The sequence below is a fragment of the Eubalaena glacialis genome, chromosome 16, assembly GCF_028564815.1.
Source record: "Eubalaena glacialis isolate mEubGla1 chromosome 16, mEubGla1.1.hap2.+ XY, whole genome shotgun sequence".
In the NCBI taxonomy this organism is placed as follows: domain Eukaryota; kingdom Metazoa; phylum Chordata; class Mammalia; order Artiodactyla; family Balaenidae; genus Eubalaena; species Eubalaena glacialis.
This window is the reverse complement of record NC_083731.1, coordinates 78,271,699-78,294,841: the sequence shown is the minus strand read 5'-3', so window position 1 is coordinate 78,294,841 and position 23,143 is coordinate 78,271,699. Positions and strand designations below refer to the sequence as shown.

Here is a 23,143-nt window from a genome sequence, read left to right as displayed (position 1 = left end):
TTCCCTCTTGACTTCAAATGGGTCCCTAAGTGCTTGACCACATCTCCCTCTTTCCTTTCTCATAATCATCACCCATGTTCAGACACCTCCTTCCTCTTGGCTCCTCATTCCCCCAGGTACCCATCCAAGCACGTGTACATCCATCCAGCCAGCCAGCAAGATGGCTGACAATGAGGGTCTAGAAACAAGTAAGGCCAAGTCCCTCTCCCTCAAGGATATGTCTCATAATTTGCCTAAGCCACAGAAAGGGCTCAATAAATATTTGCTTCTGCCCCTACTCCCTGTTTGGATAGGGACAGGGAGTGCTATAACCACCCATGTGAAACCTGCAAGCCGCCAACTTTTCTAGACAAACTCTTTGCACCTTTTCATTGTGAAAACAACACTGCAACTGTCTCATGACTGGTCAACCTGATTTTACAAAGGAAAAGTGTGTTCTTCTTTACAGGCTGAGGCCCAACTAACCTTTCCTCCCCGGCTGAGAGTTGAACTTACTTGGAAGAGCATAATTTATTAAGAATAAAATTCTGGTATTAAAAATGAATTTGGACATTTGCATGAAGTTCAGGATCATGGGAACCAGCGTTGAAAAAAAAGACGGATCTGGTAGTCTCCTCTTCATGTTGAAAGGAAAAAGGGGATTGATAACAGCAGGTAGACAGGATCTGTGGGTCACCTCTCTAGGTAGAATTCCCAGCCACAGGCTATGTCTCACGGTCCACGTGTGAATTTAGGAAAACGCTGATGCAAGGAAAAAGTCCCAGTAGATATTAAGACCAGCTGTGAACCTATGAAGTCATCCTAGTGTTCAAAATACCTCACCGGGTTCTCCTACAATGTCAAAGCCATTACTACCCCCAAAGGCAAGAGTCGAGCACACATTTATAATAATAAGCATAGAATCTTAGTTGGAAACTTCTAGTTCCTTTATCAAGTTTATCAAACATCTACAAATTCCATCACCATGCCATCCTCAAAGAAAAGTTATACAATTTAACATGAAAATTAGGCTATGCCAAAAGTAATTTTCCAACTTCTCAAAAATCTAGTAAAATTAAAGTCCCTACACAGTACTACTAAAAGAGGGAACACATATTTATTAAACAGAACAAAAATGGGTTACCGTTTTGAGGGTCAGAACTGAATATTTTCTTTAACAATAATACTTATATTATGCATAAGAACATTTTAGTGAAATATAAAACAAACATTTTTCTCCCCTTATTTTCAACAATCTTTTCTGATACCCATAGGGAGAAGGAGATGAAAAACAAAGAAAGACCTGCTAGCCTGTAACTAAAGATCCAGAAAGAAAAATTTACCTATTAGCTGTCATTTCACTCAAGGGATGGTAAAATGCAGAAACAAACATGTCAATTTATTCATTAGTAGTCAAGTGAGGAGGTAAACACCTCTCTCGAACTATGGTATCTGAGTTTGAATAGTGAATAATGAAGGAAGCTCTCTAAAATGTCAAATCTGGAAAAGATACCACCTAGAAATAAGTGACAGTAATTCACAGTGATACTAAAAATAAGAATCAAGTTGCAATATCTGTACTTAGTGACACCAATGCACTTTACCCAGTCTACGTGGATCTTCTTTATCGTGTACCTTTTGCATAAATTGTGGAATATTTTTTGAGAAAAAAAAAAAAGTCTAGGTCACCTAGGCCGTTTGTTCTTGTAGCACCTGGGATGGGGGAGATCCAAGTATGTGTGAAGATAAGTAAAAACCTATGGCTAGCACTTTTGCTGCCTGTCTTTCTGACTGTAGAAGCTTTTAGCACATTTATCAGAAGCCATACAATGCAAACCCTTTTGATATTAGGTCTCTGGGTGTAGCTTTCAAGATCATTCTTTGTTCCATTCTTCCCGTATTGTCAAACGGCACCCAATAGGTGGTCTAGAGTGTGAATTTCAAACATGTGCTATTAATACGCCCAAAACTGTTGCTGCAAAGGTGAAACAAAAAAAAAAAAACATTAATTGAATCCTGGCCTGTTCTCACTCTTAATGTCACAAATACAATACATTTTCTATGTCCTCAAGCAATAGGAAATAATTTGTAAAACCATGAACTCTTCGGGTGAATACACTACAGGTTTTAAAATAGGTATTATTCATAGTTACTAAAAGTAATTATATATTGTTGTAACGATTCTCCAAAACAACTACATACAGTAAGTGTAGGTCACAATTAAAAAAATAAGATTGCAATCTTTTTTTTTTTTTCATTTACTCTGGTTTTCCTGCTGGTATACTAATGACCATTAGTAACAGTATTATATCTGTAGATACTTCATATTTTAGAATTTCTTTCTAATGCTCTTTCAAACATTTTTCTCACAAATGTTTTTTTGGGAAAGTCACTATTATTCCCACTTCATAAATGTCATATGGAAATAATGGTCCCTACCTCAGTGACTGTGTCAAAGATTCATTAGATCACCCACATTAAGTACGCAGGGTATCTGGCACATTACTTATTGAGTGCTCAAAACATGGTAACTATTATTAATATGCAAAAGTATCAATAATTATATTAAGGCTATCAGAGTCCATTTTAAGCAGGCCAGTCGAGTTCAGGTCTTCCTCTAGAATTGGACAATTCTTCCCAAAAATGAAGATACCACTGTTTCTCTATGCTGATCCATCCGCCTGGAATGCTTTTCCCTTCCTCACTCCCAACTCCTAACCTCCCCACTGGGCTAATTCTTACTCTCTGGATCTCAGCTTACACAGTACTTCCTCCAGGCGTAAGCAGTCCCAATCCTTGCCCACATCTGTATTACCCTATAGACACGAGGGTCTCCTCCTGTGCGCTCCAATGCGCATCACGGCTGTCTGCTTCTATGCCCGCTTCCCTGTGAGACTCAGACTTCATGAGGGCAGGGACTGTGGTCCATCTTTAGATACTACGTTCCCGGTGGTTAGCACAGTGCTAGAACACAGTGGGTGCTCTGTAAGTATCTGTGCCATGAGGACACCTGGGATCTGAAATCGGCCTGGCTGGTGTTACAAGGACAGGCTGTCAGAGCGTGAGTGGCCGGTGCCGGCCGAAGAGATAAGTCAGCAGCGAGCCACGGTGCCAGCAGAGGGTGCAGCTGCTGGGATGGGAGGCGGCATCGCAGAAAGTGGGGTCGGGCCGGGGGGGCGAGGAGGGGCTCTAGAGGAGATTAGGTTCCGCCTGGTCACTTCCAGTCATAGCAGCGGAGCCAAGTCTGGATCTGGAGAGAGCAGTGGGGCGGCACGGGGAGCCAGAGCCTGGGCTGACGCCCCCGGTGCCAGGCGATGAGGTTTCCAACCAGAGCATGAACAACAAAACGCAGGCCAGGGGCCCCTGCTGGCTGGGATGAAAGAGCCCAGCCTGACCCACAGACCCCAGAAGACTTACCAGACAGTTGGGGTGTGCTGCGCACGCCTGGCCCAACACAGAATTGCAGTGCTGAGGAAGAAACTTCGAGACTTTGGGCACAGCTGTTGGAAAATGCACCAAAATGTTCTGATTTGTTACGGCAGCGGCATCATAGGAAGGGACGACTTTAGAATAGTATCTGACAGCATGGAAGGAATTAAGAGAGAGAGCTGTGCTAGGGATTCGGGTTTTATACACGGCGCCAATAGTGTTCTCTGACGCAGAGCTCAACTGACCTTTAATAAAAAGAAAGCAAATATCCATCAGTAGATGCAAATCAGTAACCCTGAACTACTAGATTTGAAATACATTGTCCTCTATTTCATTTCCTCATGGTACAAACTTAGACTACTGCTATACTCAAATGCTGATGTAAAAACAAAGTGAACTTTCTGGTAGTGGCATTTAGTGCGATACACACACTATAAATTAGTGTTCACATGTCATTAAAAGACAGATTTTAGAGAAGCATCATATCTCTATGCCATTGTGTATGCGTGCGCATGTCTCACCATCATAAAAACTGTGACCATCCCTATGAAGCAAGGGAGAATGTTGGAAAGAAGAACTCCATTCAGCCACAAATAAAGTTTGGTCATTGATTTTCTATCAGTGAAGTGGGTTATATTGTTATACAGCTATATTCTGTGCAGTAACTAGAAGGCAGAAAAATTTTTTTAATATATAATGAATGTTAACAATGTAATCTCAATATTGGGAATACCTTTTTTTTTTTCTTAATTTTTGGCCCCACTGTGTGGCTTGAGGGATCTCCCTGACCAGGGATCAAGCTCATGCCCCCTGCAGTGGAAGCACGGAGTCCAAACCACTGGACCGCCAGTGAATTCCCTGAACACCTATTTATTTTCTTCTGGATACTGATAGTAATAAAGGTAAAGGAACATAACTTTATGTCTACTTTAAATACAAATGTATCTGGAATATCTGTGAAAAATCATTTCGGCAAAAGTGTACAGAGATTTGTGGAAAAGGACAAGTAAAGGCAGCCTAATGAAGTCTAATGTTGACCGGTATCAGCACTTCTGGGTTACAGGTCAGATTTAGCACAGAAACCAGGGGACTTCAGGTGGCCATTTAACTTCTCCAGCCTTCAATTTACTGGCCTAGGTGGTGAAAGTGAAATCTGAAAGACTTAACTGATTTCAACTGTTCCAGTCCTCTTTCAAAAACCATTTGGCAACATGCATGACCAGCTGTGCATGTGCTCACGTTCTCTAACTCACTCGTCACTCACTTCCAGGTATCCAGGCCAAGGAAAAGTCCAAAATATAGAAAAATCTATGTATAGGGAAATATTTACTATCATATTATGCATAAAATCACTCTCCCCACAAAACTGGAAACACTAAATGTAGCAACAGGACAACGACTAAGAAAACTATTCTATAAATCGTTTGATAAACTACTAAAACCATTACAATGGTGCTGAGGGCCGCATAATACAAAATTCAAGTGTACAGGACACAATGTTAAGTAAAAAAGCCAGAGACAAAATTGGAGCTCCAATATGATTACTACTGTAGTGTTACCATAGAAAAATATATATAGAAAAAGACTTGAAGGGAATACGTTTAAAAATGAACACAGTTATTATCTTAGCTGGGTTTTAGTAAAGGACTAATACTGCTTTTAAAATGGAAAAATGTATATAAATAAAATCGAAGTAGGGGTTTTGACTCAGTGACCTTCAAGGTCTTGTCCAGTCTGAACCTGACATAAGCCTATGGTCCTAGTGGATTTGTTTCTTCCCAAGAACAGTCATTTTAGGTGATGCAAAACCAAGAGATCCTGGGGCACAGAAAGGCCTGAACTCACTACCACCACAAGAGTGTTTCAGAGTTTCTGCAGGATATGAATAGTGAAAATGCAGAGGTAAGTACTGTGTGTACAAGAAGTAACACTGACAGGCATACACCTGTGGCCTGACCCCTATCTGATTTAATCTGGGCTGATTTAATCATTCTTTGTGACATTCAGCCATAGCTATTTTAAGTAGATTAACCATGGCTCATGGCTACTTTTTTTCTATTCTCCTTCCCTCTCCCCTAAGTCAGGAAAAAAGTCTAAATTGACAAATAAACACCCTGAGGTTGATTACATGAACAAGGAGGGCAATGTCCTATTTGGAGACCCTTTCTCTTTTGACTTCAGACACCATCCCCAGAAACCTCGTTTGTTCCCGTTGTTTCCACTATGTCCCCATAATGTGCAAGGTACCTCGACGACAGCACTTAAAATAACACACGAATCATATTTTGCTTTATGACCCTGTCTGCTGCTAATCTGCGAGCTCCCTAAGAACAAGAACTGCACCATGTCTGCCCTCATGTCCCCATCTTTGAGGCAGAAACATTTAAGCTGAGAACTAAGTGATGACTGGGGATGAGCCAGGCAGAGCGTGGGAAAGGGCATTCCCAGCACAGGGAGGTGCTGACATGAGGCAGTGGAATCCCTTCGAGGAAACCAGTAGAAAGGTGACCTCAGACTCAGGCACAGGGAGGAGATGGTAGGGCCTCTGGTCATCAGCACCTAACACGCAGGTTACATGCTCCATAACTTACTGGCTTCTCAGTGAAGAATAACCTTCGGGAATATGTACTAAAAGTCACAAACTGGCAGCTGTGTCCTTTTACTCTGGCTCTGCTTTTTTTCCATCTTCTTATTTGTACAAGCACATGGGCATGCCTAGACTTTATAATACAAATAACAAAAATGCCTCCCAGTGGGTAAACATTGAATATTCACAATGGAATATTCATATAATGAATGTTTCTTGATCACCTACTGTGAGCTGGTCATTGTTCTAGGTACTAGAAATATAGCAACGAACAAAAGAGGCAAAAAAAAAAAAAAAAAAAAAATCCCTGTCCTTGTGGAGTTGATATTCTAGTGGCAGAAGACAGGCAATAAAAAAACAGGCAAGAAAAGAACATTAGAAGGAGAACAGTGCTATGAAGAAAAATACAGCAGAGAGAGTGGATAAGGAGTCCCACGTATCATGTGATGCTGGGAAGGAGTGTGCGGTTTTAATTGGGTGGTCGAGAAAGACTCACTGAGAAGGTGACAATTAAGCAAAGACACGAAGGAGGTAAATCAATACGTTAAATGCTCAGTACAGGCAGACCTTGTTTTACTGCACTTTGCAGACACTCTGTTTTTTACAAATTGAAGGTGTGTGGTAACCCTACATCAAGTAAGTCTATTGGTGCCGTTTTTCCAACAGCATTTGCTCCCTTTATGTCTCTGTGTCACATGTTGGTAATTCCCACAATATCTTAAACCTTTTCATTATTAGCGTATTTGTTATGGTGATCTGTGATCAATGATCTTTGATGTTACAACTACTACTTGCTGGAGGCTCAGATGATGGCTAGCATTTTAAAGCAATAACATATTTTAAAATTAAGGCATGTACATTATTATTTGAGACATATGCATTGCATACTTAATAGACTACGACAGAGTGTAAACATAACTTTTATATGCACTGAGAAACCAAAAAACGTGTGACTCTATTGCGATATTCGCTTTATTGCAGTGGTCTGGAACAGGACTCACAATGTTTCTGAGGTCTGCCTGTCCACTGTTAGCACTGAATTAATATGAATACTTCCCTCCCTTTAGATTCTATTCAATAATACACATAGTCATCAGTGTGCTCATCATGTATCATTCAGATGAGATTTCTGGTAATGAGAGTCAATTTTCAGCCCACTTTCTGGGGTAACACTATTTAAATGCCAGTGGTCAGCTGTGTCTTTCAAGCAGACAGCACCAAAGGACTCAGGGTGTAATCTTCCAGCTACGCTCCATCCCAGTGCCTGCACAGAAGGCCCAGGGTGAGCAGGACACACACGCGGGCCCATGCACACCACGGCCGCACAGGGCGGTGGGCGGAGCTCACCTCTCACAGCTTCATCCAAGGGAGCCCCGGAGGCAGGAACAGAGTACACGTTCAAGCGCTTATTAGCCAGGAATCTGATCCCTCTCACAGGTGAATAAGTGCTTGTCAACACACTGTTTTCTCTTAAAAAAAACAAAACATTCTTTAGGCATTTCTCAAGGAAGATATGAACATTGCTGAGTTGAACTGCTCTTCTTACATTCAAGTTCTAAAAAGCACAGACAGAGCCTAAGCTCTGGATTAAATATAAGAACAAACTGTAGAAGAGGACTCATGATGGTTCTTTAGGATATGCAGGACCGGTTTACTTTTCCTTTAGAGTTTTTCTTGGTGTACACATTCTAATCAATTTAAATAAGGAAGCGTTCATTTGGCATGTCACCTGTTATACTAGAAATGTCTTTAAGGACTCCCACCTGAAAATGGGGCTGGACTGCCCTGGTGACAGAGGAATGCTAGAATCTATCGCGTCCTGACTGCATTGTCAATCACCACAGGCACTACTCGTAAAGCCCCATTTTAAGAAACAACAAAAGAAGAAAGAGTGAGTCAAATGATGAAAGGATCATGGGCCTGAGAATATTACATATTTTATCACTGTAATTAAATGATACACATCAGCAATGGGAAAAGTTTACTGATTCTTTTTTTTTTTTTAATAGATCATTATTGGAGTATAATTGCTTCACAATACCGTGTTAGTTTCTGTTGCACAACAAAGCGTATCAGTGTATATGCATACACATGTCCCCATATCCCATCCCTCTTGAGCCTCCCTCCCACCCTCCCTATCCCACCCCTCTAGGTCATCGCAAAGCACCGAGCCGATCTCCCTGTGCTATGCTGCTGCTTCCCACCAGCCAACTATTTTACATTCGGTAGTGTATATACGTCGATGCTACTCTCACTTTGCCCCAGCTTCGCCCTCCCAGCCCACGTCATCAAGTCCATTCTCTATGTCTACCTCTTTATTCCTGCCCTGCAACTTGGTTCATCAGTCCCATTTAGTTCTCATTATGGGTGGGTTCAGTGCCTGTCTCATTTCTAGCACTAGTACCAGAGGAAAATAACAAGGCGACCTCAGATTCACAAGATTCAGATGATCATACCTTTGTGCCATAAACGTGCCAGGGGCAGATAGCTGGATGGGCATTTGTTGTTTCTTACAAAACCTCCTATTGCTCTGAAGTACTTCTGTAATCTAAGAAATGAAGAGAGAGAGAGATTGAGATCTACTTAGATAGCTATAGCTATAGATTATTTTCGTATACACACACACACACACACATTTCTAAGTATAAAAAATAAAAGAAATAAAACTGTAGCATTAAAGCACTGTCTGCGGGGATAAAATTCAAGGGCTTGAGAGTTGACTACCTGGCCCATGATGGCTGGAGGGATTTTCTCCCGGACATACTTCACGTAGTCAACTGTTGCCTCGAGAATCGAAGCTGCGTCATTCTTTCTCCCCTTCACATACGGCAACAGGGTACGCAGCTGCTCACAGCAATACTTGATTCGTTCTCTGAGCAGAGAAGTGTAATAAATAAGGAATAATTAGTCTGTTTTCTTCCTTGTACACAAGGACAACCAATCCCTCCTTCTGGGTTTGTTTATAAAGGAACCGGCCCCTGCCTTTCTAGTCTCCGTTTTAGAGGAGGGCCATGTCCCCACAAGCCAGCAGGCTCCACAGCCCCTGGAATCACAGCTTTCCGGGGCACGGCTCACACTGCTGTACAGTGTCTGTGCTGATGGCAGCCCAGCTCACTCGTCCCCGTGAGTGTGCAGGATGCCCAGACACTGAGGACACCAGAGAACACCCCTGCTGCCTACGGAAACCTACAGGCACGCAGCCCTCAGAGGAGACGATCACACAGCATACACATAAATCCTTTTGTGATTCACACTAGAAGCCTGGAAGGCAAAGAGTCCTCAGGATATTCATGTCACTCTGACCTGGACCACATTTCCAACAATACACAATTAGCATCTTAGAATACATGGGCTTCACCTGTGTTCTGAGCCAAAGGAAAATCAGAAGCCTGCTTCCTTTACATGAGGTAGGTAGACGGACAGAACAAATAAACCAATATGCAAATGAGAACGTCATCCAGGCTCATATCAGAAAGAAACTAACCTAAGTCTTTCACAGTTCTGAAGGGACATACATAGGAAATGTAACTCTAAACTGATCTCAGCCTTTGTGACCTTCAGTCATCCGTGTGTTCAGTTAATAAGCATTCTTAAGCATGTTTTGCGCTGAATACTGCCTTGACATGTACGGGATCAAAGGGTGGCTCTGCCCATTACTAGCTGGGACCTCTGGCAAGTTACTAAACCTCTCTGAACCTTAGAATGACAAAAATAAATGGATTTTTAAAAATCCACTTTGTCACATAGCCAGTGAATAACTCAAATATTCCAGATCAGTGGGTGGTATTTTAATTGGGCTTTGAGGAGCTTTGGGGGTTCTGTGGAGATGTCTCAGGCATCACTCTGTAAAAGGAATGGAAGAGTCAACAATTTGACATGTGTATGATGGGCTCTGAAACTTCATACACCTTTCCACATGACACTTTCACTTACAAGGATCTCAAACACAGAACAAACTTTCTGTAAAATGACATCCATTAGTCTATCAGTAAAACAGGAAAAACAATTTAAACACACAAAATAAGTGGATGCTTAAGTAAGCTCAGTAGAATATTATCTGGCAGTGGAAATATATTATAAAGCTTACTGGGGAAAAAATAGGGTATTTCTATAGGAGACAAGTATAAGATATAGGACAGCATATAAAATATGATCATAGCCATTAAGGAAAAAATAAGGCAAAAAACAAGACAAAGCAAAAGCGTCAAGTAATCATTATTTCTGGATAGTTGGGCTACAGAAAATATTATTTCTTCCTTTAATTTTCTACATTTTCCAAATATCTTTGTGGGGCATATATCACTTTTATAATGAAAGATCATATTAAACATTTTTCCAACATTCATTAGGAAAATGTTCAAACATACAGGAAGATCGACAGAATTAAGATTTCTTAATTCTTAAAAGTTGAAAGAATTAAGAATTTGTACAGGGAACACTTATATACCCACTACCTAGAGTCTATGGTGAACACTTACTGTCCATGCTTTGTCATATATGAATCATCCCACTGGCCATATACATCAACCTATTTTATTGCACTGGAGCATTTCAAAGTAAGTTGTGGACTTCAGTACACTAAACCCCTAAACGTATAGCTACAGTTCAAATTATTTTATTTTTGGGTAAAAGTTACATAAAATAAAATGCACCAATCTTAAGGGTACTATTCTATGAGTTTTGACAAACGTACAAAACTATGTGACACAAACTACCTAATCAACATTCTCATAACCCCAGAAAGTTCCTTATGTTCCTTCTTAGTCAGTCTCATCCCCCATAAGAGGCAACCACATTTCTGATATTTTTCTATCTCACATTACTTTTGTCTCTCCTTAAACTACGTATAAATCAAATCTCACAGCACGTGTCCTTTTATGTAAGGTTTCTTTCACTTGCATAATGTTTTTGAGATTTATCCATGGGGCTGCTTTGTTCCTTTTTATTGAGTAATAGTATTCTGTAGTATAAATATGCCACAGCTTATTTATCCATTCTCTTATCGATCAGCACTTTGGCTGTTTCTTATTTTTATCATTATGAATAAAACTGCAACATCTTCTGTACATCTTTTTGTGAACGTACATTTTTATTTCTCTTAGGTAAATGTCTAGGAATAGAATTGAAGGGTTATTTTACAAATTTAGAAGAAACTAGCAGAACTTTCCCCCAAATAGTACCAATTTACCCTCCCACCATCAACGTATGAGAATTCCTGTTGTTCCACATCTTGGATAGCATTTAATACTGTCAGTTTTAATTTTAAAATATTGGCCTTTCAGAGGTATATGTGGTAGTATCTCATGCTTTAATATGCATTTCCATGACAACAAAGTATGTTCAGCATTTTTTCTGCTGTTTATTGGGCTTGTGTATTACCTTCCTTTGTGAAGTGTCTGTTCGAATACTTTACCTCCATTTTAATTGGACTGTAGGTCTCTCTATTATTGAACTTTAGGAGTTCTTTGTATATCCTAATATCAGTATTTTGTCAATATATTTGTTTTGCAAATATTTTCTCCCAGTCTGTAGTTTGCCTATATTCTTTCTTAGTGGCGTCTTATGAAAGCAAAAGCTGTAAATTTTGATGAGTCTAATTCATCTACTCTTTCTGTTATGGTTATTGCTTTCTGTGTCATAAGGAACAGCCGCTTACCCTCAGCTAGCAAAAACATTCTCCTATGCTTTCTTCTAGAACTGTAGTGTTCAGTACAGTAGCCATAAGCCACATGAGTCTATTTAAATATAAATTAATTAAAAATTAAACAAAAATTTGAATTCATTTCCTAAGTCACAATACCCACATTTCAAATACTCAGTAATATGACTAGCAGCTACCTTACTGGGCAGCAGATATAGGCCATTTCTAACACTGCAGAAAGTTCTACTGAACAGTCCTATTCTAGAAGCTTTATAGTTTTAGCTTTATATGATAGCTCTGTCTATACTTCATGTTGAATTAATTTTTATATGGTGTGAGGAAGGGGTCAAGTTTCATTGTTTTTTCATATGGATATCCTGTTGTTCCAGCACCATTTATAGAAAAGACTTTTGTTTCCCAAGTTGTTTGCCCTGGTGATTTGCTGAAAATCAAGTGACCATAATGTGTGGGCTATTGTGTTTTATTACCTACTGGTCAGCCTTCATGCTAGTAAAATGCTGATTAATGTAGCTGTATGCTACGTCTTGAAGTCAGATAGCTTAAGTGCTCCAACTTCGTTGTACTTTTTCAGGATTGCTTTATTCTAAGTCCTTTTATATTCACAGTCCTTTCCACACAGTTTTGAACTAGACTGTCAATTTTTACCCAAAAAATCTATTTGAATTATTATTTAGATTTAAATAAAGTTATATTTCAATTTAGCGAGAGCTGACATCTTTTTTATTTTTTTCAAGTAAATTTATTTATTTTTTGGCTGCGTTGGGTCTTTGCTGCACACAGGCTTTCTCTAGTTTCGGCAAGCGGGGGCTACTCTTTGTTGCCATGCACGTGCTTCTCATTGCGGTGGCTTCTCTTGTTGCGGAGCATGGGCTCTAGGCGGCGTGCGGGCTCAGTAGTTGTGGCTCGTGGGCTCTACAACACAGGCTCAGTAGTTGTGGCGCATGGACTTAGTTGCTCCACGGCATGCAGGATCTCCCCGGACCAGGGATCAAACCTGTCCCATGCATTGGCAGGCAGATTCTTAACCACTGCGCCACCAGGGAATTCCTAAGAACTGACATCTTAATAATATAAATCTTTTAATTCATAATTATGTATAATGCATGATTTAGTTTTTCTTTAGTTTATCACTGCAATATTTTGAGTGACCACTGCAGAGATATTATGTCTTTTATATATTTTTGTTCCTAAGTATTCTAAGGCTTTTTAACTCTATTTTCAATATAATTATTATTTTTCATTTTCCAATTGTTCACTGCTAATATAGAAAAATACAATTGATTTTTGTACACTGACCTTATATCCTATGACCTTGCTATATTCATCTTTTGGTTCTAGTAGTTATTTTGTAGGTATCTTAGGACTTTATACATAAACAATCATGCCATCTATAAATAAGAGAGTTTTGTTTCTTCCTTTCTAAGAATAGGCAACCTTACTTTGTTCCAGATCTTTTTAAGGAACAAATGGTCAAAATCTCATCATTAAGTACAATGTTAGCTATAGGTTTTTCATAGATGCCCTTTAACAGATTCAGGAAGTTCTCTTCCATATCCATTTTGCTGAAAGGTTGCTTTTTATTTGTCTTATTAATCTTACGTTGTCAAATAAGTTTTCAGAATCTGTTAATCTATTGTTTTCTCCTTCATTGTGTTTAATGTGGTGAATTATATTGATTGATTTTTGAATGTTACATCAGCCTTGCTTTTCTAGGATAAACCCAGTGTGGTCACGACACATTATATCTTTATCTATTACTTCATTCAATTTGTTAAAATTATGTTAAGTATTTTTATGTCTCTGTTCATGAGAGATACTGGTCTGTAATTTTCTTTTTTTATAATATCTTTATCAGGTTTAGGGTTATGTTGGCGTCATGAAATGGGCTAGGAACTGTTCTCCCTCCATTTTCTATAAAATTTAAGACTGGTATTACCTTTTCTTTAGATTTTTAACAGAATTCATCAGTAAAACCATCTGAGTCTGGCGTTTTCTCTTTGGTACTTTTTTGTTTTTTAGTAAGTCCAATTTCTTTAATATATAGGGCTATTCAGATCTTCTGCTTCATCTAGTATCAGTTTTGGTAAATTGTGTTTTTCAAAAATTTGTCCATTTCACCTAAGTTGTTGAACTTATTGGCATAAAATTATTTAAAATATACCCTTTTATATTATATGTTTATTGGATATGTAGAGGTAATTCCTCTTTCATTCATGATATTGGTAAAATGTTTTGTCTCTCTCCTCACCTGCCCGCCTCCCTCCCCTTTCTGTGTACTTCGGATTTACTTCATTTTACTTTTTCTAGCCCCTTAAAATGGACCCTTAGGTCACTGATTTTTAGATCTTTTGCCTTTCCTAATAGAAGCATTTAAAGCCCTAGTGTTGGGACTTCCCTGGCAGTCCAGTGGTTAAGACTTCGACTTCCAAAGCAGGGGGTGCGGGTTCAATCCCTGGTCGGGGAGCTAAGACCCCACATGCCTTGCAGCGGAAAAACCAAACATAAGACAGAAGCAATATTGTAACAAAATCAATAAAGACTTTAAAAAAATAAAGAAAGAAAGCCATAATGTTTGCCATAAGCTTTAACTGCATCTCACAAATTTTGAAATATTCTATTATCATAATCATTCAATTTGCAATATTTTCTAATTTTTCTTGTGATTATTTTCTTTTACCCATGGATTATTTAGGAGTGTGTTCTTAAATTTCCAGATGCTTGAGGTTTTTCTTTATATCAAATTCTTATTGGCTTCTAATTTAACTTAATTGTGGTCAAGGAACACACTCCTTGTGAATTCAACTTTTTTAAATGTATTGAAATGTACTATATCCCCCGGCATACAGTTTATCTAAGTGAATGTACCATACGCCTTTGAAAAGAATGGGTATTCCGCTGCCGTGCTGGGTACAGTGTTTTACAAACATCTACCAGATCAAGCTGGTTAACAGGGCTCACACCTTCTATATCTGACTGATTTTTGGTGTCCAGCTGTTGTATCAATTGCTGAGACAGGGATGTGAAATCTCCAGCAATGCTTGTCAATATCTGTCCCTTTAATTTTGTGAATTTTTGCTTCAAATACATAATCACTTGCTACTTGTGATTATTACATCAGTTGAACATTTTAAATACCAAAAGTATGCATTTATCTGACAGACCTGGAATGATTATGTCTGCTGCTAAGGTTTTCACTACAGGTGCAAAAGCAAAGTGTTCTTGTACTTTCTGTCTGATTGTGGCAGTCAAGATGAATGGAAGAGTACAGGAGAAAAACATGGTAATACAGAGAAAAACATAGAGAATTTTTGCAACTCATAAATAACTTTGTAAACAGTGAAGAGCCTGTTTTACTCCCCCCCCCAAAAAAAAACCCTAAAATTTGAGTTAAAAGAACCAACAGTTACAGATATTTTAATCTGATATTGTCATCTAATTTTAGACTAAAAGAAGACACAGTTTGTTAATCCCAAACTCCTAAGTTATCTCTCCCCCTCTCCGCTATCCCCTTTGGTAACCATAAGTTTCTTTTCTAAGCCTGTGAGTCTATTTCTGATTTGTAAATAAGTTCATTTGTATCATTATTTTAGATTCCACATATAAGTGATATCATATTTGTCTTTATCTGATTTACTTCACTTAATATGATAATCTCTAGGTCCATCCATGTTGCTGCAAATGGCATTATTTTACTCTTTTTTATAGCTGAGTAATATTCCACCATACACACACACACACACACACATCCCACATCTTCTTTATCCATTCATCTGTTGATGGAAATTTAGGTTGCTTGCATGTCTTGACTATTGTATATAGTGCTGCTACGAACACTGGGGTGCATGTATATTTTCAAAGTAGAGTTTTCTCCAGATATATGCCCAGGAATGGGATTGCTGGAACCTCCACACTGTTCTCCATAGTGGCTGCACCAACTTACATTCCCACCAACAGTGTAGGAGGGTTTCTTTTTTCTCCACGTGCTCTCCAGCATTTATTATTTGTAAACTTTTTAATGATGGCCATTCTGACAGGTGTGAGGTGATACCTCATGGTAGTTTTGATCTGCATTTCTCTAATAATTAGGGATGTTGAGCATCTTTTCACGTGCCCACTGGCCACCTGTTATGTCTTCTTTGGAGAAATGTCTATTTAGATCTTCTGTCCATTTTTTGATTGGGTTGTTTGTTTTTTTGATATTAAGCTGTATGAGCTGTTTGTATATTTTGGAAACTAACCCCTTGTCGGTAGCATCATTTGCACATATTTTCTCTCAGTCCATAGATGGTCTATTCATTTTGTTTATGGTTTCCTTTGCTGTGCAAAAGCTTTTAAGTTTAATTAGGTCCCATTTGTTTATTTTTGTTTTTATTTCCATTACTCTAGGAGACGAATCCCAAAAAACTAATGCTGTGATTTATGCCAAAGAGTGTTCTGCCTATGTTTTCCTCTAGGAGTTTTGTAGTATCCAGTCTTACATTTAGGCCTTTAAACCATTTTGAGTTTATTTTTGTATATGGTGTTAGAGAACCTTTGTGAAGGATGTTAATGTTGGCTCAAAAAAGTAGGATACCCAGCTCAGGGGTCCCATAGGGTCCTGCTGTTTTCTTTTTCCTTTGTGTATCGAAGCAGCAATAGGCAACAACAGGCAAAAATGTGTTTTGTTTTTGTCATCTACCACAGAAGCCAGCTTGGTTATGACCCAGTCCAAATAAATCAGAGAAAGAACCAGCTAAAAGTGATTCTAAGAGGCTGAATGGCATTTAAAGCCAAAGGTCTTGGTCCAAACTACATCCTTGGTCTCTCCTCTGTACAAATGTGTCTCAAGCAATCAAGACTCACAGAGAGAGGTCTCTTGGCCACATATGACTTAAGACCCTCTGAGAACTTCCTATTCTACCTTCCTAAAATTTCTAAGACTTGACCAGCCCTGGAAAAGCCTTCATTTGTGAGAAACTACAGCAAAACTCACTTTCACTTCAAGTGAGTGACATCCTGAAAATGATTAAACCACCACCATTTTGGACTCACAGATACACAAACAAAATGAGGGTATCGCACTCCAAAGTATACGCCTTACCAAGATAAAGACATATTTATATATTTAAAACATGTGTAATGAAAGGGATTTCATCAAGAATATTAGAATTAGCCAATTTTTATTAATCTGTTCTAATAAAAAAAACAGAGATGGTAGAGTTGTTTAAAAAAGAAATTCCTGAATGCAAATATTCAAAACCATCAGCTGGGATCATTATTTCCTCAACATCAGCAAATATCATGTTACCTATGCTGCTTAAAAACAAAAAAGAGCAAAACAAAGCAAAAAAGACAAAACCATAAGTAAAGCAGCTGACTGGGAGGAGGAGGAGAAAAAGGAAGAGAAATAGACTAGAAGCATCTATTTTAAGATGCACAGGAATAATCAGAAGGGTTAAGAAGAGGAAATGGCATAAAGTAATTAGGGACGGATTGTTACTTTCTGGTATCTCCCAAGCAAATCTCTAAGTGGAGGGGTCAGTTCCTGGCTACAGCTTTTCTTTCTGGGAAACAAAGATTTCTAGCCCTTTAAATAATGCAACAGGGGTGGACACCCCCCAAAGCATCTTTGCAGTCCTTTAGACTAGTGCTTCTCAGATTTTAGTTTTCATCAACCACTAAAATTAAAAAAGAAAAACAACACAGAACTTTGGGGGACCAATAAAGGATTGCCAACATTCGATTCAGACGTGAAAAATAATGAAAGAAAGGTACCATCTCCCAATAACATTTGTTGTAACCATTTACTAATATCACCATGATTTTAACACCAAATAAAGTATGGAAAACACAATCTTAGAATATGTTATATAAAATATAGCTTTAAAAATACTCATTGCACTGTATTTTTCTCATTTCACTGCAGATTAGTGAACGCTACAGGATAGCCTGGCCAGCAGGCCCTAAGTCTTCTCTTGGCTAAAGCAGCAGACATATGAGTGAAGGCCTTTTGGACCAGACTAGCCCATCTACCAGCCCATCTCATCAAGCCCAAAACCACACCATTTTCCCACTAATCTTCAGCAGATGATGGAAGCCATTCAGCAGAACTTGATCAACTTCCTCCTCCTTTCTGGCCCCATCAAAAGACTTATCTTTTCCCTCTTGCGTCATATACGTATAGGTATGGCTGATTCACTTTGTTATAAAGCAGAAACTAACACACCATTGTAAAGCAATCATACTCCAATAAAGATGTTAAAAAAAAAAAAAAAAGAATGTCCAGGCCAGGCACCAGCTGGGAGAACACAAACACTCCAGAAGGGGATGGCTGGGGAAGGCAGAGAACACAGGGCACGAAAAAAACAAACAAAAAGACTCATCTTTATCCACACTTAGCTTTAACTCCTCTCCATTTTCAGTAGAAGAGGTGTTCTTCCACCTGGTTCTAGATTCCAAAGCCTTCTGCCTCCTCAGGGATGTAAATCCACCGCCAGTGGCCATCACTGCCTGAAGGGGACTAAAATTCTTTGACATTCCTCCCATTGAGAGGTGGGGTCTATATACCCTTCCCTTAGGCCCGGGTAGGCTCTGTGACTGCTCTGACCAAGAGCACATGGTAGAAGTGGCACTGGGCCAGTTTCTGGTCCCAGGCCTTGTGAGAGCGGCAGCTTCCTCTTCCTGCCCCCTGGACACTCTCTCTAGGAGCCCTGGGCTGCCATGGAAGAAGTCTGACAACCCTGAGACTACCAGGCTGGGGAGCCCCAGCTGCGTTCAGCCTTCCAGCCATCCCTGCAAAGGCCCCAGACCCTCCTGACCAGACCATCCTCCAGCTGAAGGCTGCCGAGTAACCCCAGTTAATGTCACATAGGCAGAAGTATTGCCTAGCTGAGTCCTGCTCAAATTGCTAACCCATAAAACCACGTATCAAGCCAATAAACTTCAGTTTCATTTTTTAAGCAGCCACAGATAACCAAAACATGAGTATCTTTAAGACCTCCGTCTCTCTTCCAGCTATCTTCTTTTGGAAGATAAATATGAACATATTCAAGTCTGGCCCAGCCTTATCAAAATTTCTCATTTTCCCCTAAATTCCCTTTTATAGACCACACACCTTCCTTTTCTCCTTCCTTTCATCTGCATTCCCACCTTTCATTCTCCATCTTTCTTCAACGGCACTTCTTCCCTAACCATGCCAAGGGAATTATTTTTGCCAAGGTCAGTGACATTTAGGTTTTGCTAAACACAGTCAACTGTCAGTTCTTCCCTTACTTAATCTCTGTGTCATGCGATATTCCTGAACACTCACTCCTTTAGGAAACTCTCTCCTCCCCTGTTCTCCTCAATACCACTCCCTCCTGGTCTTCTTATCTTCCTAGAAACTCTTTTTCCCCTGATCTCTTCTCGGCTGCCTGGACCTTAAATATTGAGGTTTTCCCTAAGGTCCTCTTCCCCACTTGTCTCTTCCCTACATGCTTTTCAAAGTCATTATATCCATCTTGCATCCACCGCTTCAAATAGATGCTGTATCCTGATAGCTCTCAAATCCCTGTTTCTAGCCTGGATCTTCTCTAGAACCTAAGGGCCAATTCCTTACTGGGAAGCTCCATATAAACTCAGCAAGAGCAAAAATCACCTCCCACTCCCAGCCTGCATTCCACTGTACTTCCCAGTCAGTCGATGGCTCCACCATCAACTTGGAAGTTACACCTGACTTCTCCTTCAGCCACATTCACGCTGATTCTACCTACTTCATTTACTTAGAATTGGCTTACTTCTCACTGTCCCATTCCTAACACCATAGTTCAGGATTCCATCATTTCTTATTACAGACTCCCCTGGCCTCCAGATTCAATTCACTCCCTAACATCCTGCTCAAGTGTTCATTCTAAGGTACAGTTCTTATCATATCACACCTTTGCTAAAATCCTTTAGTGCAGGATGAACAGTTCAGGATGAAATTCAAATTCCTTAACAGGACATACCCAGCCCTTACCTACTACCTCTCGTCTCTTGCCCCTTCCCACTCGTACCCTTATGGCCAGCTCTATGAAAATACCTGCAGTTCCACAAATTCACTGTACTTTCTTACACTGCCAGCCTCTGTACCTGCTACTCCTGCCATATGAAACATCCTTCACTGATTTCTACACCAAACCAAACCAATTTTTGTTTAAAGCTCAATTTAGCTATCGTCTTCTCAAGAAAGCCTTCGTGCCTCCTCATTCTGTCTTAGGTAACTTTCCTAGTGTCCTACTGTGTGTTCTTTTCTATCATGATATTTATTAAAACATAATTTCCTATTTAAGAGCCTATTTAGAAGTCTGTCTAAGCACTAGACTAAGACCTCCTTGAAGGCAACAATTTATTTTTTACCTCAGTTCTCGAATCATATTCCGGCATATTAGACACTCACAGCTACTTGCTGAATGACTAAATGAATGAATGAGTGAGTAGCGCGTATTGCAGGGACCAGTTCCAGATCTTCCCCAGCTGCCAGATTTACTAGTTTCACACCAACTTTTGACAATATTATAAAAAATTATGAAATTCATGGAAGCAATTTCTTCCTACAAAGGAATGATGCTAAAAAGGGGGCTGTATCAAAATTCACCTTCTCAGCTTTTCCTTGCTTGAGTGAAGAAGAGAAATCTTTTTGTTTTTCTCGAAATTTGACAACGGAATCTTTAATTCAAGCCCAATGTCATTTCTTAGAGATTCAGAGCTAGAAACAAGAGAAAATCATACCATATATTTAAGAGGAAAATTGTCAGGCAATCGTAAACAATAAGCACCAATACACTAATCAAAGGATGCTTCTCTAAGTCCCTAGCTTTATACAAAGGTGCAGTAAATATCAAAGCATTTTATCTTATGTATCTGGTGCAGAATAGTTTATTTCAAAATTTCAAAAGAATTTATTGTCAAGGTCACCATAAATTCAATGACTGATCAAGATTCTAAAATATACTGATAAAGAGTAACAGATACAAGCAGGACTAAAATATTCTAACCTCACTGAGTATGAGTATTCCAAATTACACGACTGTATCTAAAGGTACATTACAGGAAAAGCACAAAGGATTAGAGGGCCAAGATACACTATTGCAGCTTGATCAGCAACCGGCAGGTTCCCTCCATGTAAAAAAATTGTCATTTAATGGACATTTTCTGGCTCTACCATTTTTCTAGAACTTCTCCAGGCATTTTCATTGATTTGATTTTTTTTTTTTTTAATTTCCTTAAAAAACTTACAAACTAATATTATCTCCTTTATCACAAGGGACATAACTTGATTTGAAAACTGACTTTTATTTATAGTAGTAGGATTCTGAGGAAGAGCAAAGACACAAGATGAGTAGGGCTCAAAAAGCAGTTGTAAGTAATACAAGAAAATCACAAGGCCTTCCAAAATCCTTCCCAACCCCATATCCCAGAAAAAGTTTAATATGGTAAACTTCTTTGAGATTGAAATGCTAAATAAGATAAAGAAAGCTGTTGCTATCTCTGTACTACTTAAGTAAGTGCATCTTTGGTTTAACCACGCTTATTGGTTGCCAAGTCTCTTCCCTGTTCAAAATAGTTGATGGTCACATTCTACAAATTCCGGAAGTGACTAACTCAAAATTCTCACCATCATCATCCATGTTCTCAACACTTCTGTCCATTCTTTATAGCCCTATGCTCTATTTAAAACTCCCTGGAAATCAGCTTCAAGTGAAACAAAGAAATTCACTAAAACAGAATTTTTATATGCATACAGTGTTAGAATTGAAAGTGTTTGAATGACCCCCAGTTCAATGCAGGTTTAAATGCTAGTTCTAATATCTCAAAGAGACAGAGACAGAGAGACCATCTTTAAGGGTTATTTTCAGTAACTGGTGGGGTAGGTTCATGAGTTCAAAAAAAGACATTAGGGAGAAGCTTACTGGCAGATGGATAACAGCTTAGGATTCCATTGTTTTAAAAGTTTGAACATCACTGCTTTTATTTAACCCAGTCTCTACTTTAACATGCCCAGTGATGGGTAACTTACTACCTTACAATTCAACCTGCTCCCCTGTGGTTATGAAGTGCTTCCTTATATTTAGTTGGATACTTCTGTAATGTGTCCCCACAGTGCCAGCTCAGGATTCTGAAATATAGTACAGGTTGCATCCCTCTTCCACAAAATAGCTACTTTCTTTTGCATCACCCCCAGCACTTACGCTGCTGTTGCACAATCAATAAGTCCTCCAGAAATGTTTTTTAATGAAATGTACACAGTAAAAATTGCTACTAGGAAAAAGTGAAAAAAACTAACCAAGCAAATAGATCAGTAGAAAAATATCTCAGGTGTTCACTGCAGGACTTCTGCAGGGGCAATTCAGGTTCTTCAGGCTTCACAGAAATTTCATTCTTAACTGCAAGTTTTAAAAGAGGAAACATTTCAATTATAAAATCACTCGTGGGGATGATGTTAATCACACATATAAACCCTAATCAAAAATAGCTGTCATGTTTCACTCAATAGATTTTACAAAGCAGTATTTTTAAAATAAAAAGCAATTTTTATAGATTTCAATCTGTGAAGCATGAAACTACCCAGGTGAGAAAGCAAAATTAAAACACTACATACAAGTTACTCCACGGCATCCTCTTTCAGCCAGATTCTACTAACTTTGTGATAGGTGTGCTTAAAAATGCATTCAACTGAGTTTACTTATTATTTACAGGTAAATGTCAGAGACAGAAAACGCGTATGAGTCTTCAGTAAGTAGCTGCATTGTCAAAGCATCTGATGGTTGTGTTGTTTTTTGGTTTGGGGTTTTTTGGGGGTTTTTTGCTTTTTGTTGTTGTTGTTGTTTGTTTTGCAGCTGCTCATCCTCAGAGCAGAGCTGAGGTGACTGGATGAGACGTGGTTAGGACCAGTAGGAAGGGTGGTAGACAGGTGGTGATGAGCAGCTGCTCTATTTCCACTGAGAACCAAAATGAGAAGAAGCTGCAAAAGGACTCTGGTCCCAGACGGTTCCACATTTCATTTCCAGGAAGAACTCTGACACCTGCAGGGGCTGGGAGCCACCGGAATGTTACAAAACAGACTCACTCATCTTGCCTAGATACTGAAGAAGAACATTAAAAAAAAAAGGAGGGGTGTACTGATCTTGTATCATCTGGAGTATGAGCTTATCCATGATAATCCTGAAAGCGTCTTTCAGGTCCATTTTAAGAAAAATACCTTAATTTTAAAAGATTTCCTACTAGTAACCCGGGTCTAGAAAAATCATAAATAGTCACTGACAAACAATGATTCCAGTAGAATTTAACTTCAGAAATTGGAGTCTGTCCTTTTACAAGCCAAATTAAAGCAATTTAATTATCTTAAGTGTTTACACGCTGGCAATACACATAATACAATACAGGTGAAGAGTTTAGAAATGTGCGGTCTCATTGAAGCACTGACACTAATTATCTGTGTCTAAAAATCTAAAATAGAAAGGATAACCACTCCGTTAACTTAAAGAAGT

The 23,143-nt window shown here is 39.1% G+C and overlaps 1 protein-coding gene across 2 annotated transcripts in view; it reads right to left on the bottom strand.

Moving 5' to 3' along the window:
* Nucleotides 1-966: 966 nt before the first annotated feature.
* Nucleotides 967-23,143, bottom strand: part of SOHLH2 (spermatogenesis and oogenesis specific basic helix-loop-helix 2) — a 39,179-nt gene continuing 17,002 nt past the window's right edge. Inside the window, exons 5-11 of one of the 2 annotated variants that reach the window (XM_061170882.1) lie at nucleotides 21,940-22,039; nucleotides 20,251-20,361; nucleotides 8,720-8,867; nucleotides 8,452-8,543; nucleotides 7,343-7,464; nucleotides 3,397-3,653; nucleotides 967-1,954 (exon numbers count right to left, since the gene is read on the bottom strand). In XM_061170882.1, coding sequence (XP_061026865.1) covers nucleotides 1,934-1,954; nucleotides 3,397-3,653; nucleotides 7,343-7,464; nucleotides 8,452-8,543; nucleotides 8,720-8,867; nucleotides 20,251-20,361; nucleotides 21,940-22,039 — 851 coding nt within the window. In that variant the 3' untranslated portion in view covers nucleotides 967-1,933. The remainder of the gene's footprint in view (nucleotides 1,955-3,396; nucleotides 3,654-7,342; nucleotides 7,465-8,451; nucleotides 8,544-8,719; nucleotides 8,868-20,250; nucleotides 20,362-21,939; nucleotides 22,040-23,143) is intronic. The other variant, XM_061170883.1, reaches the window with a different exon arrangement.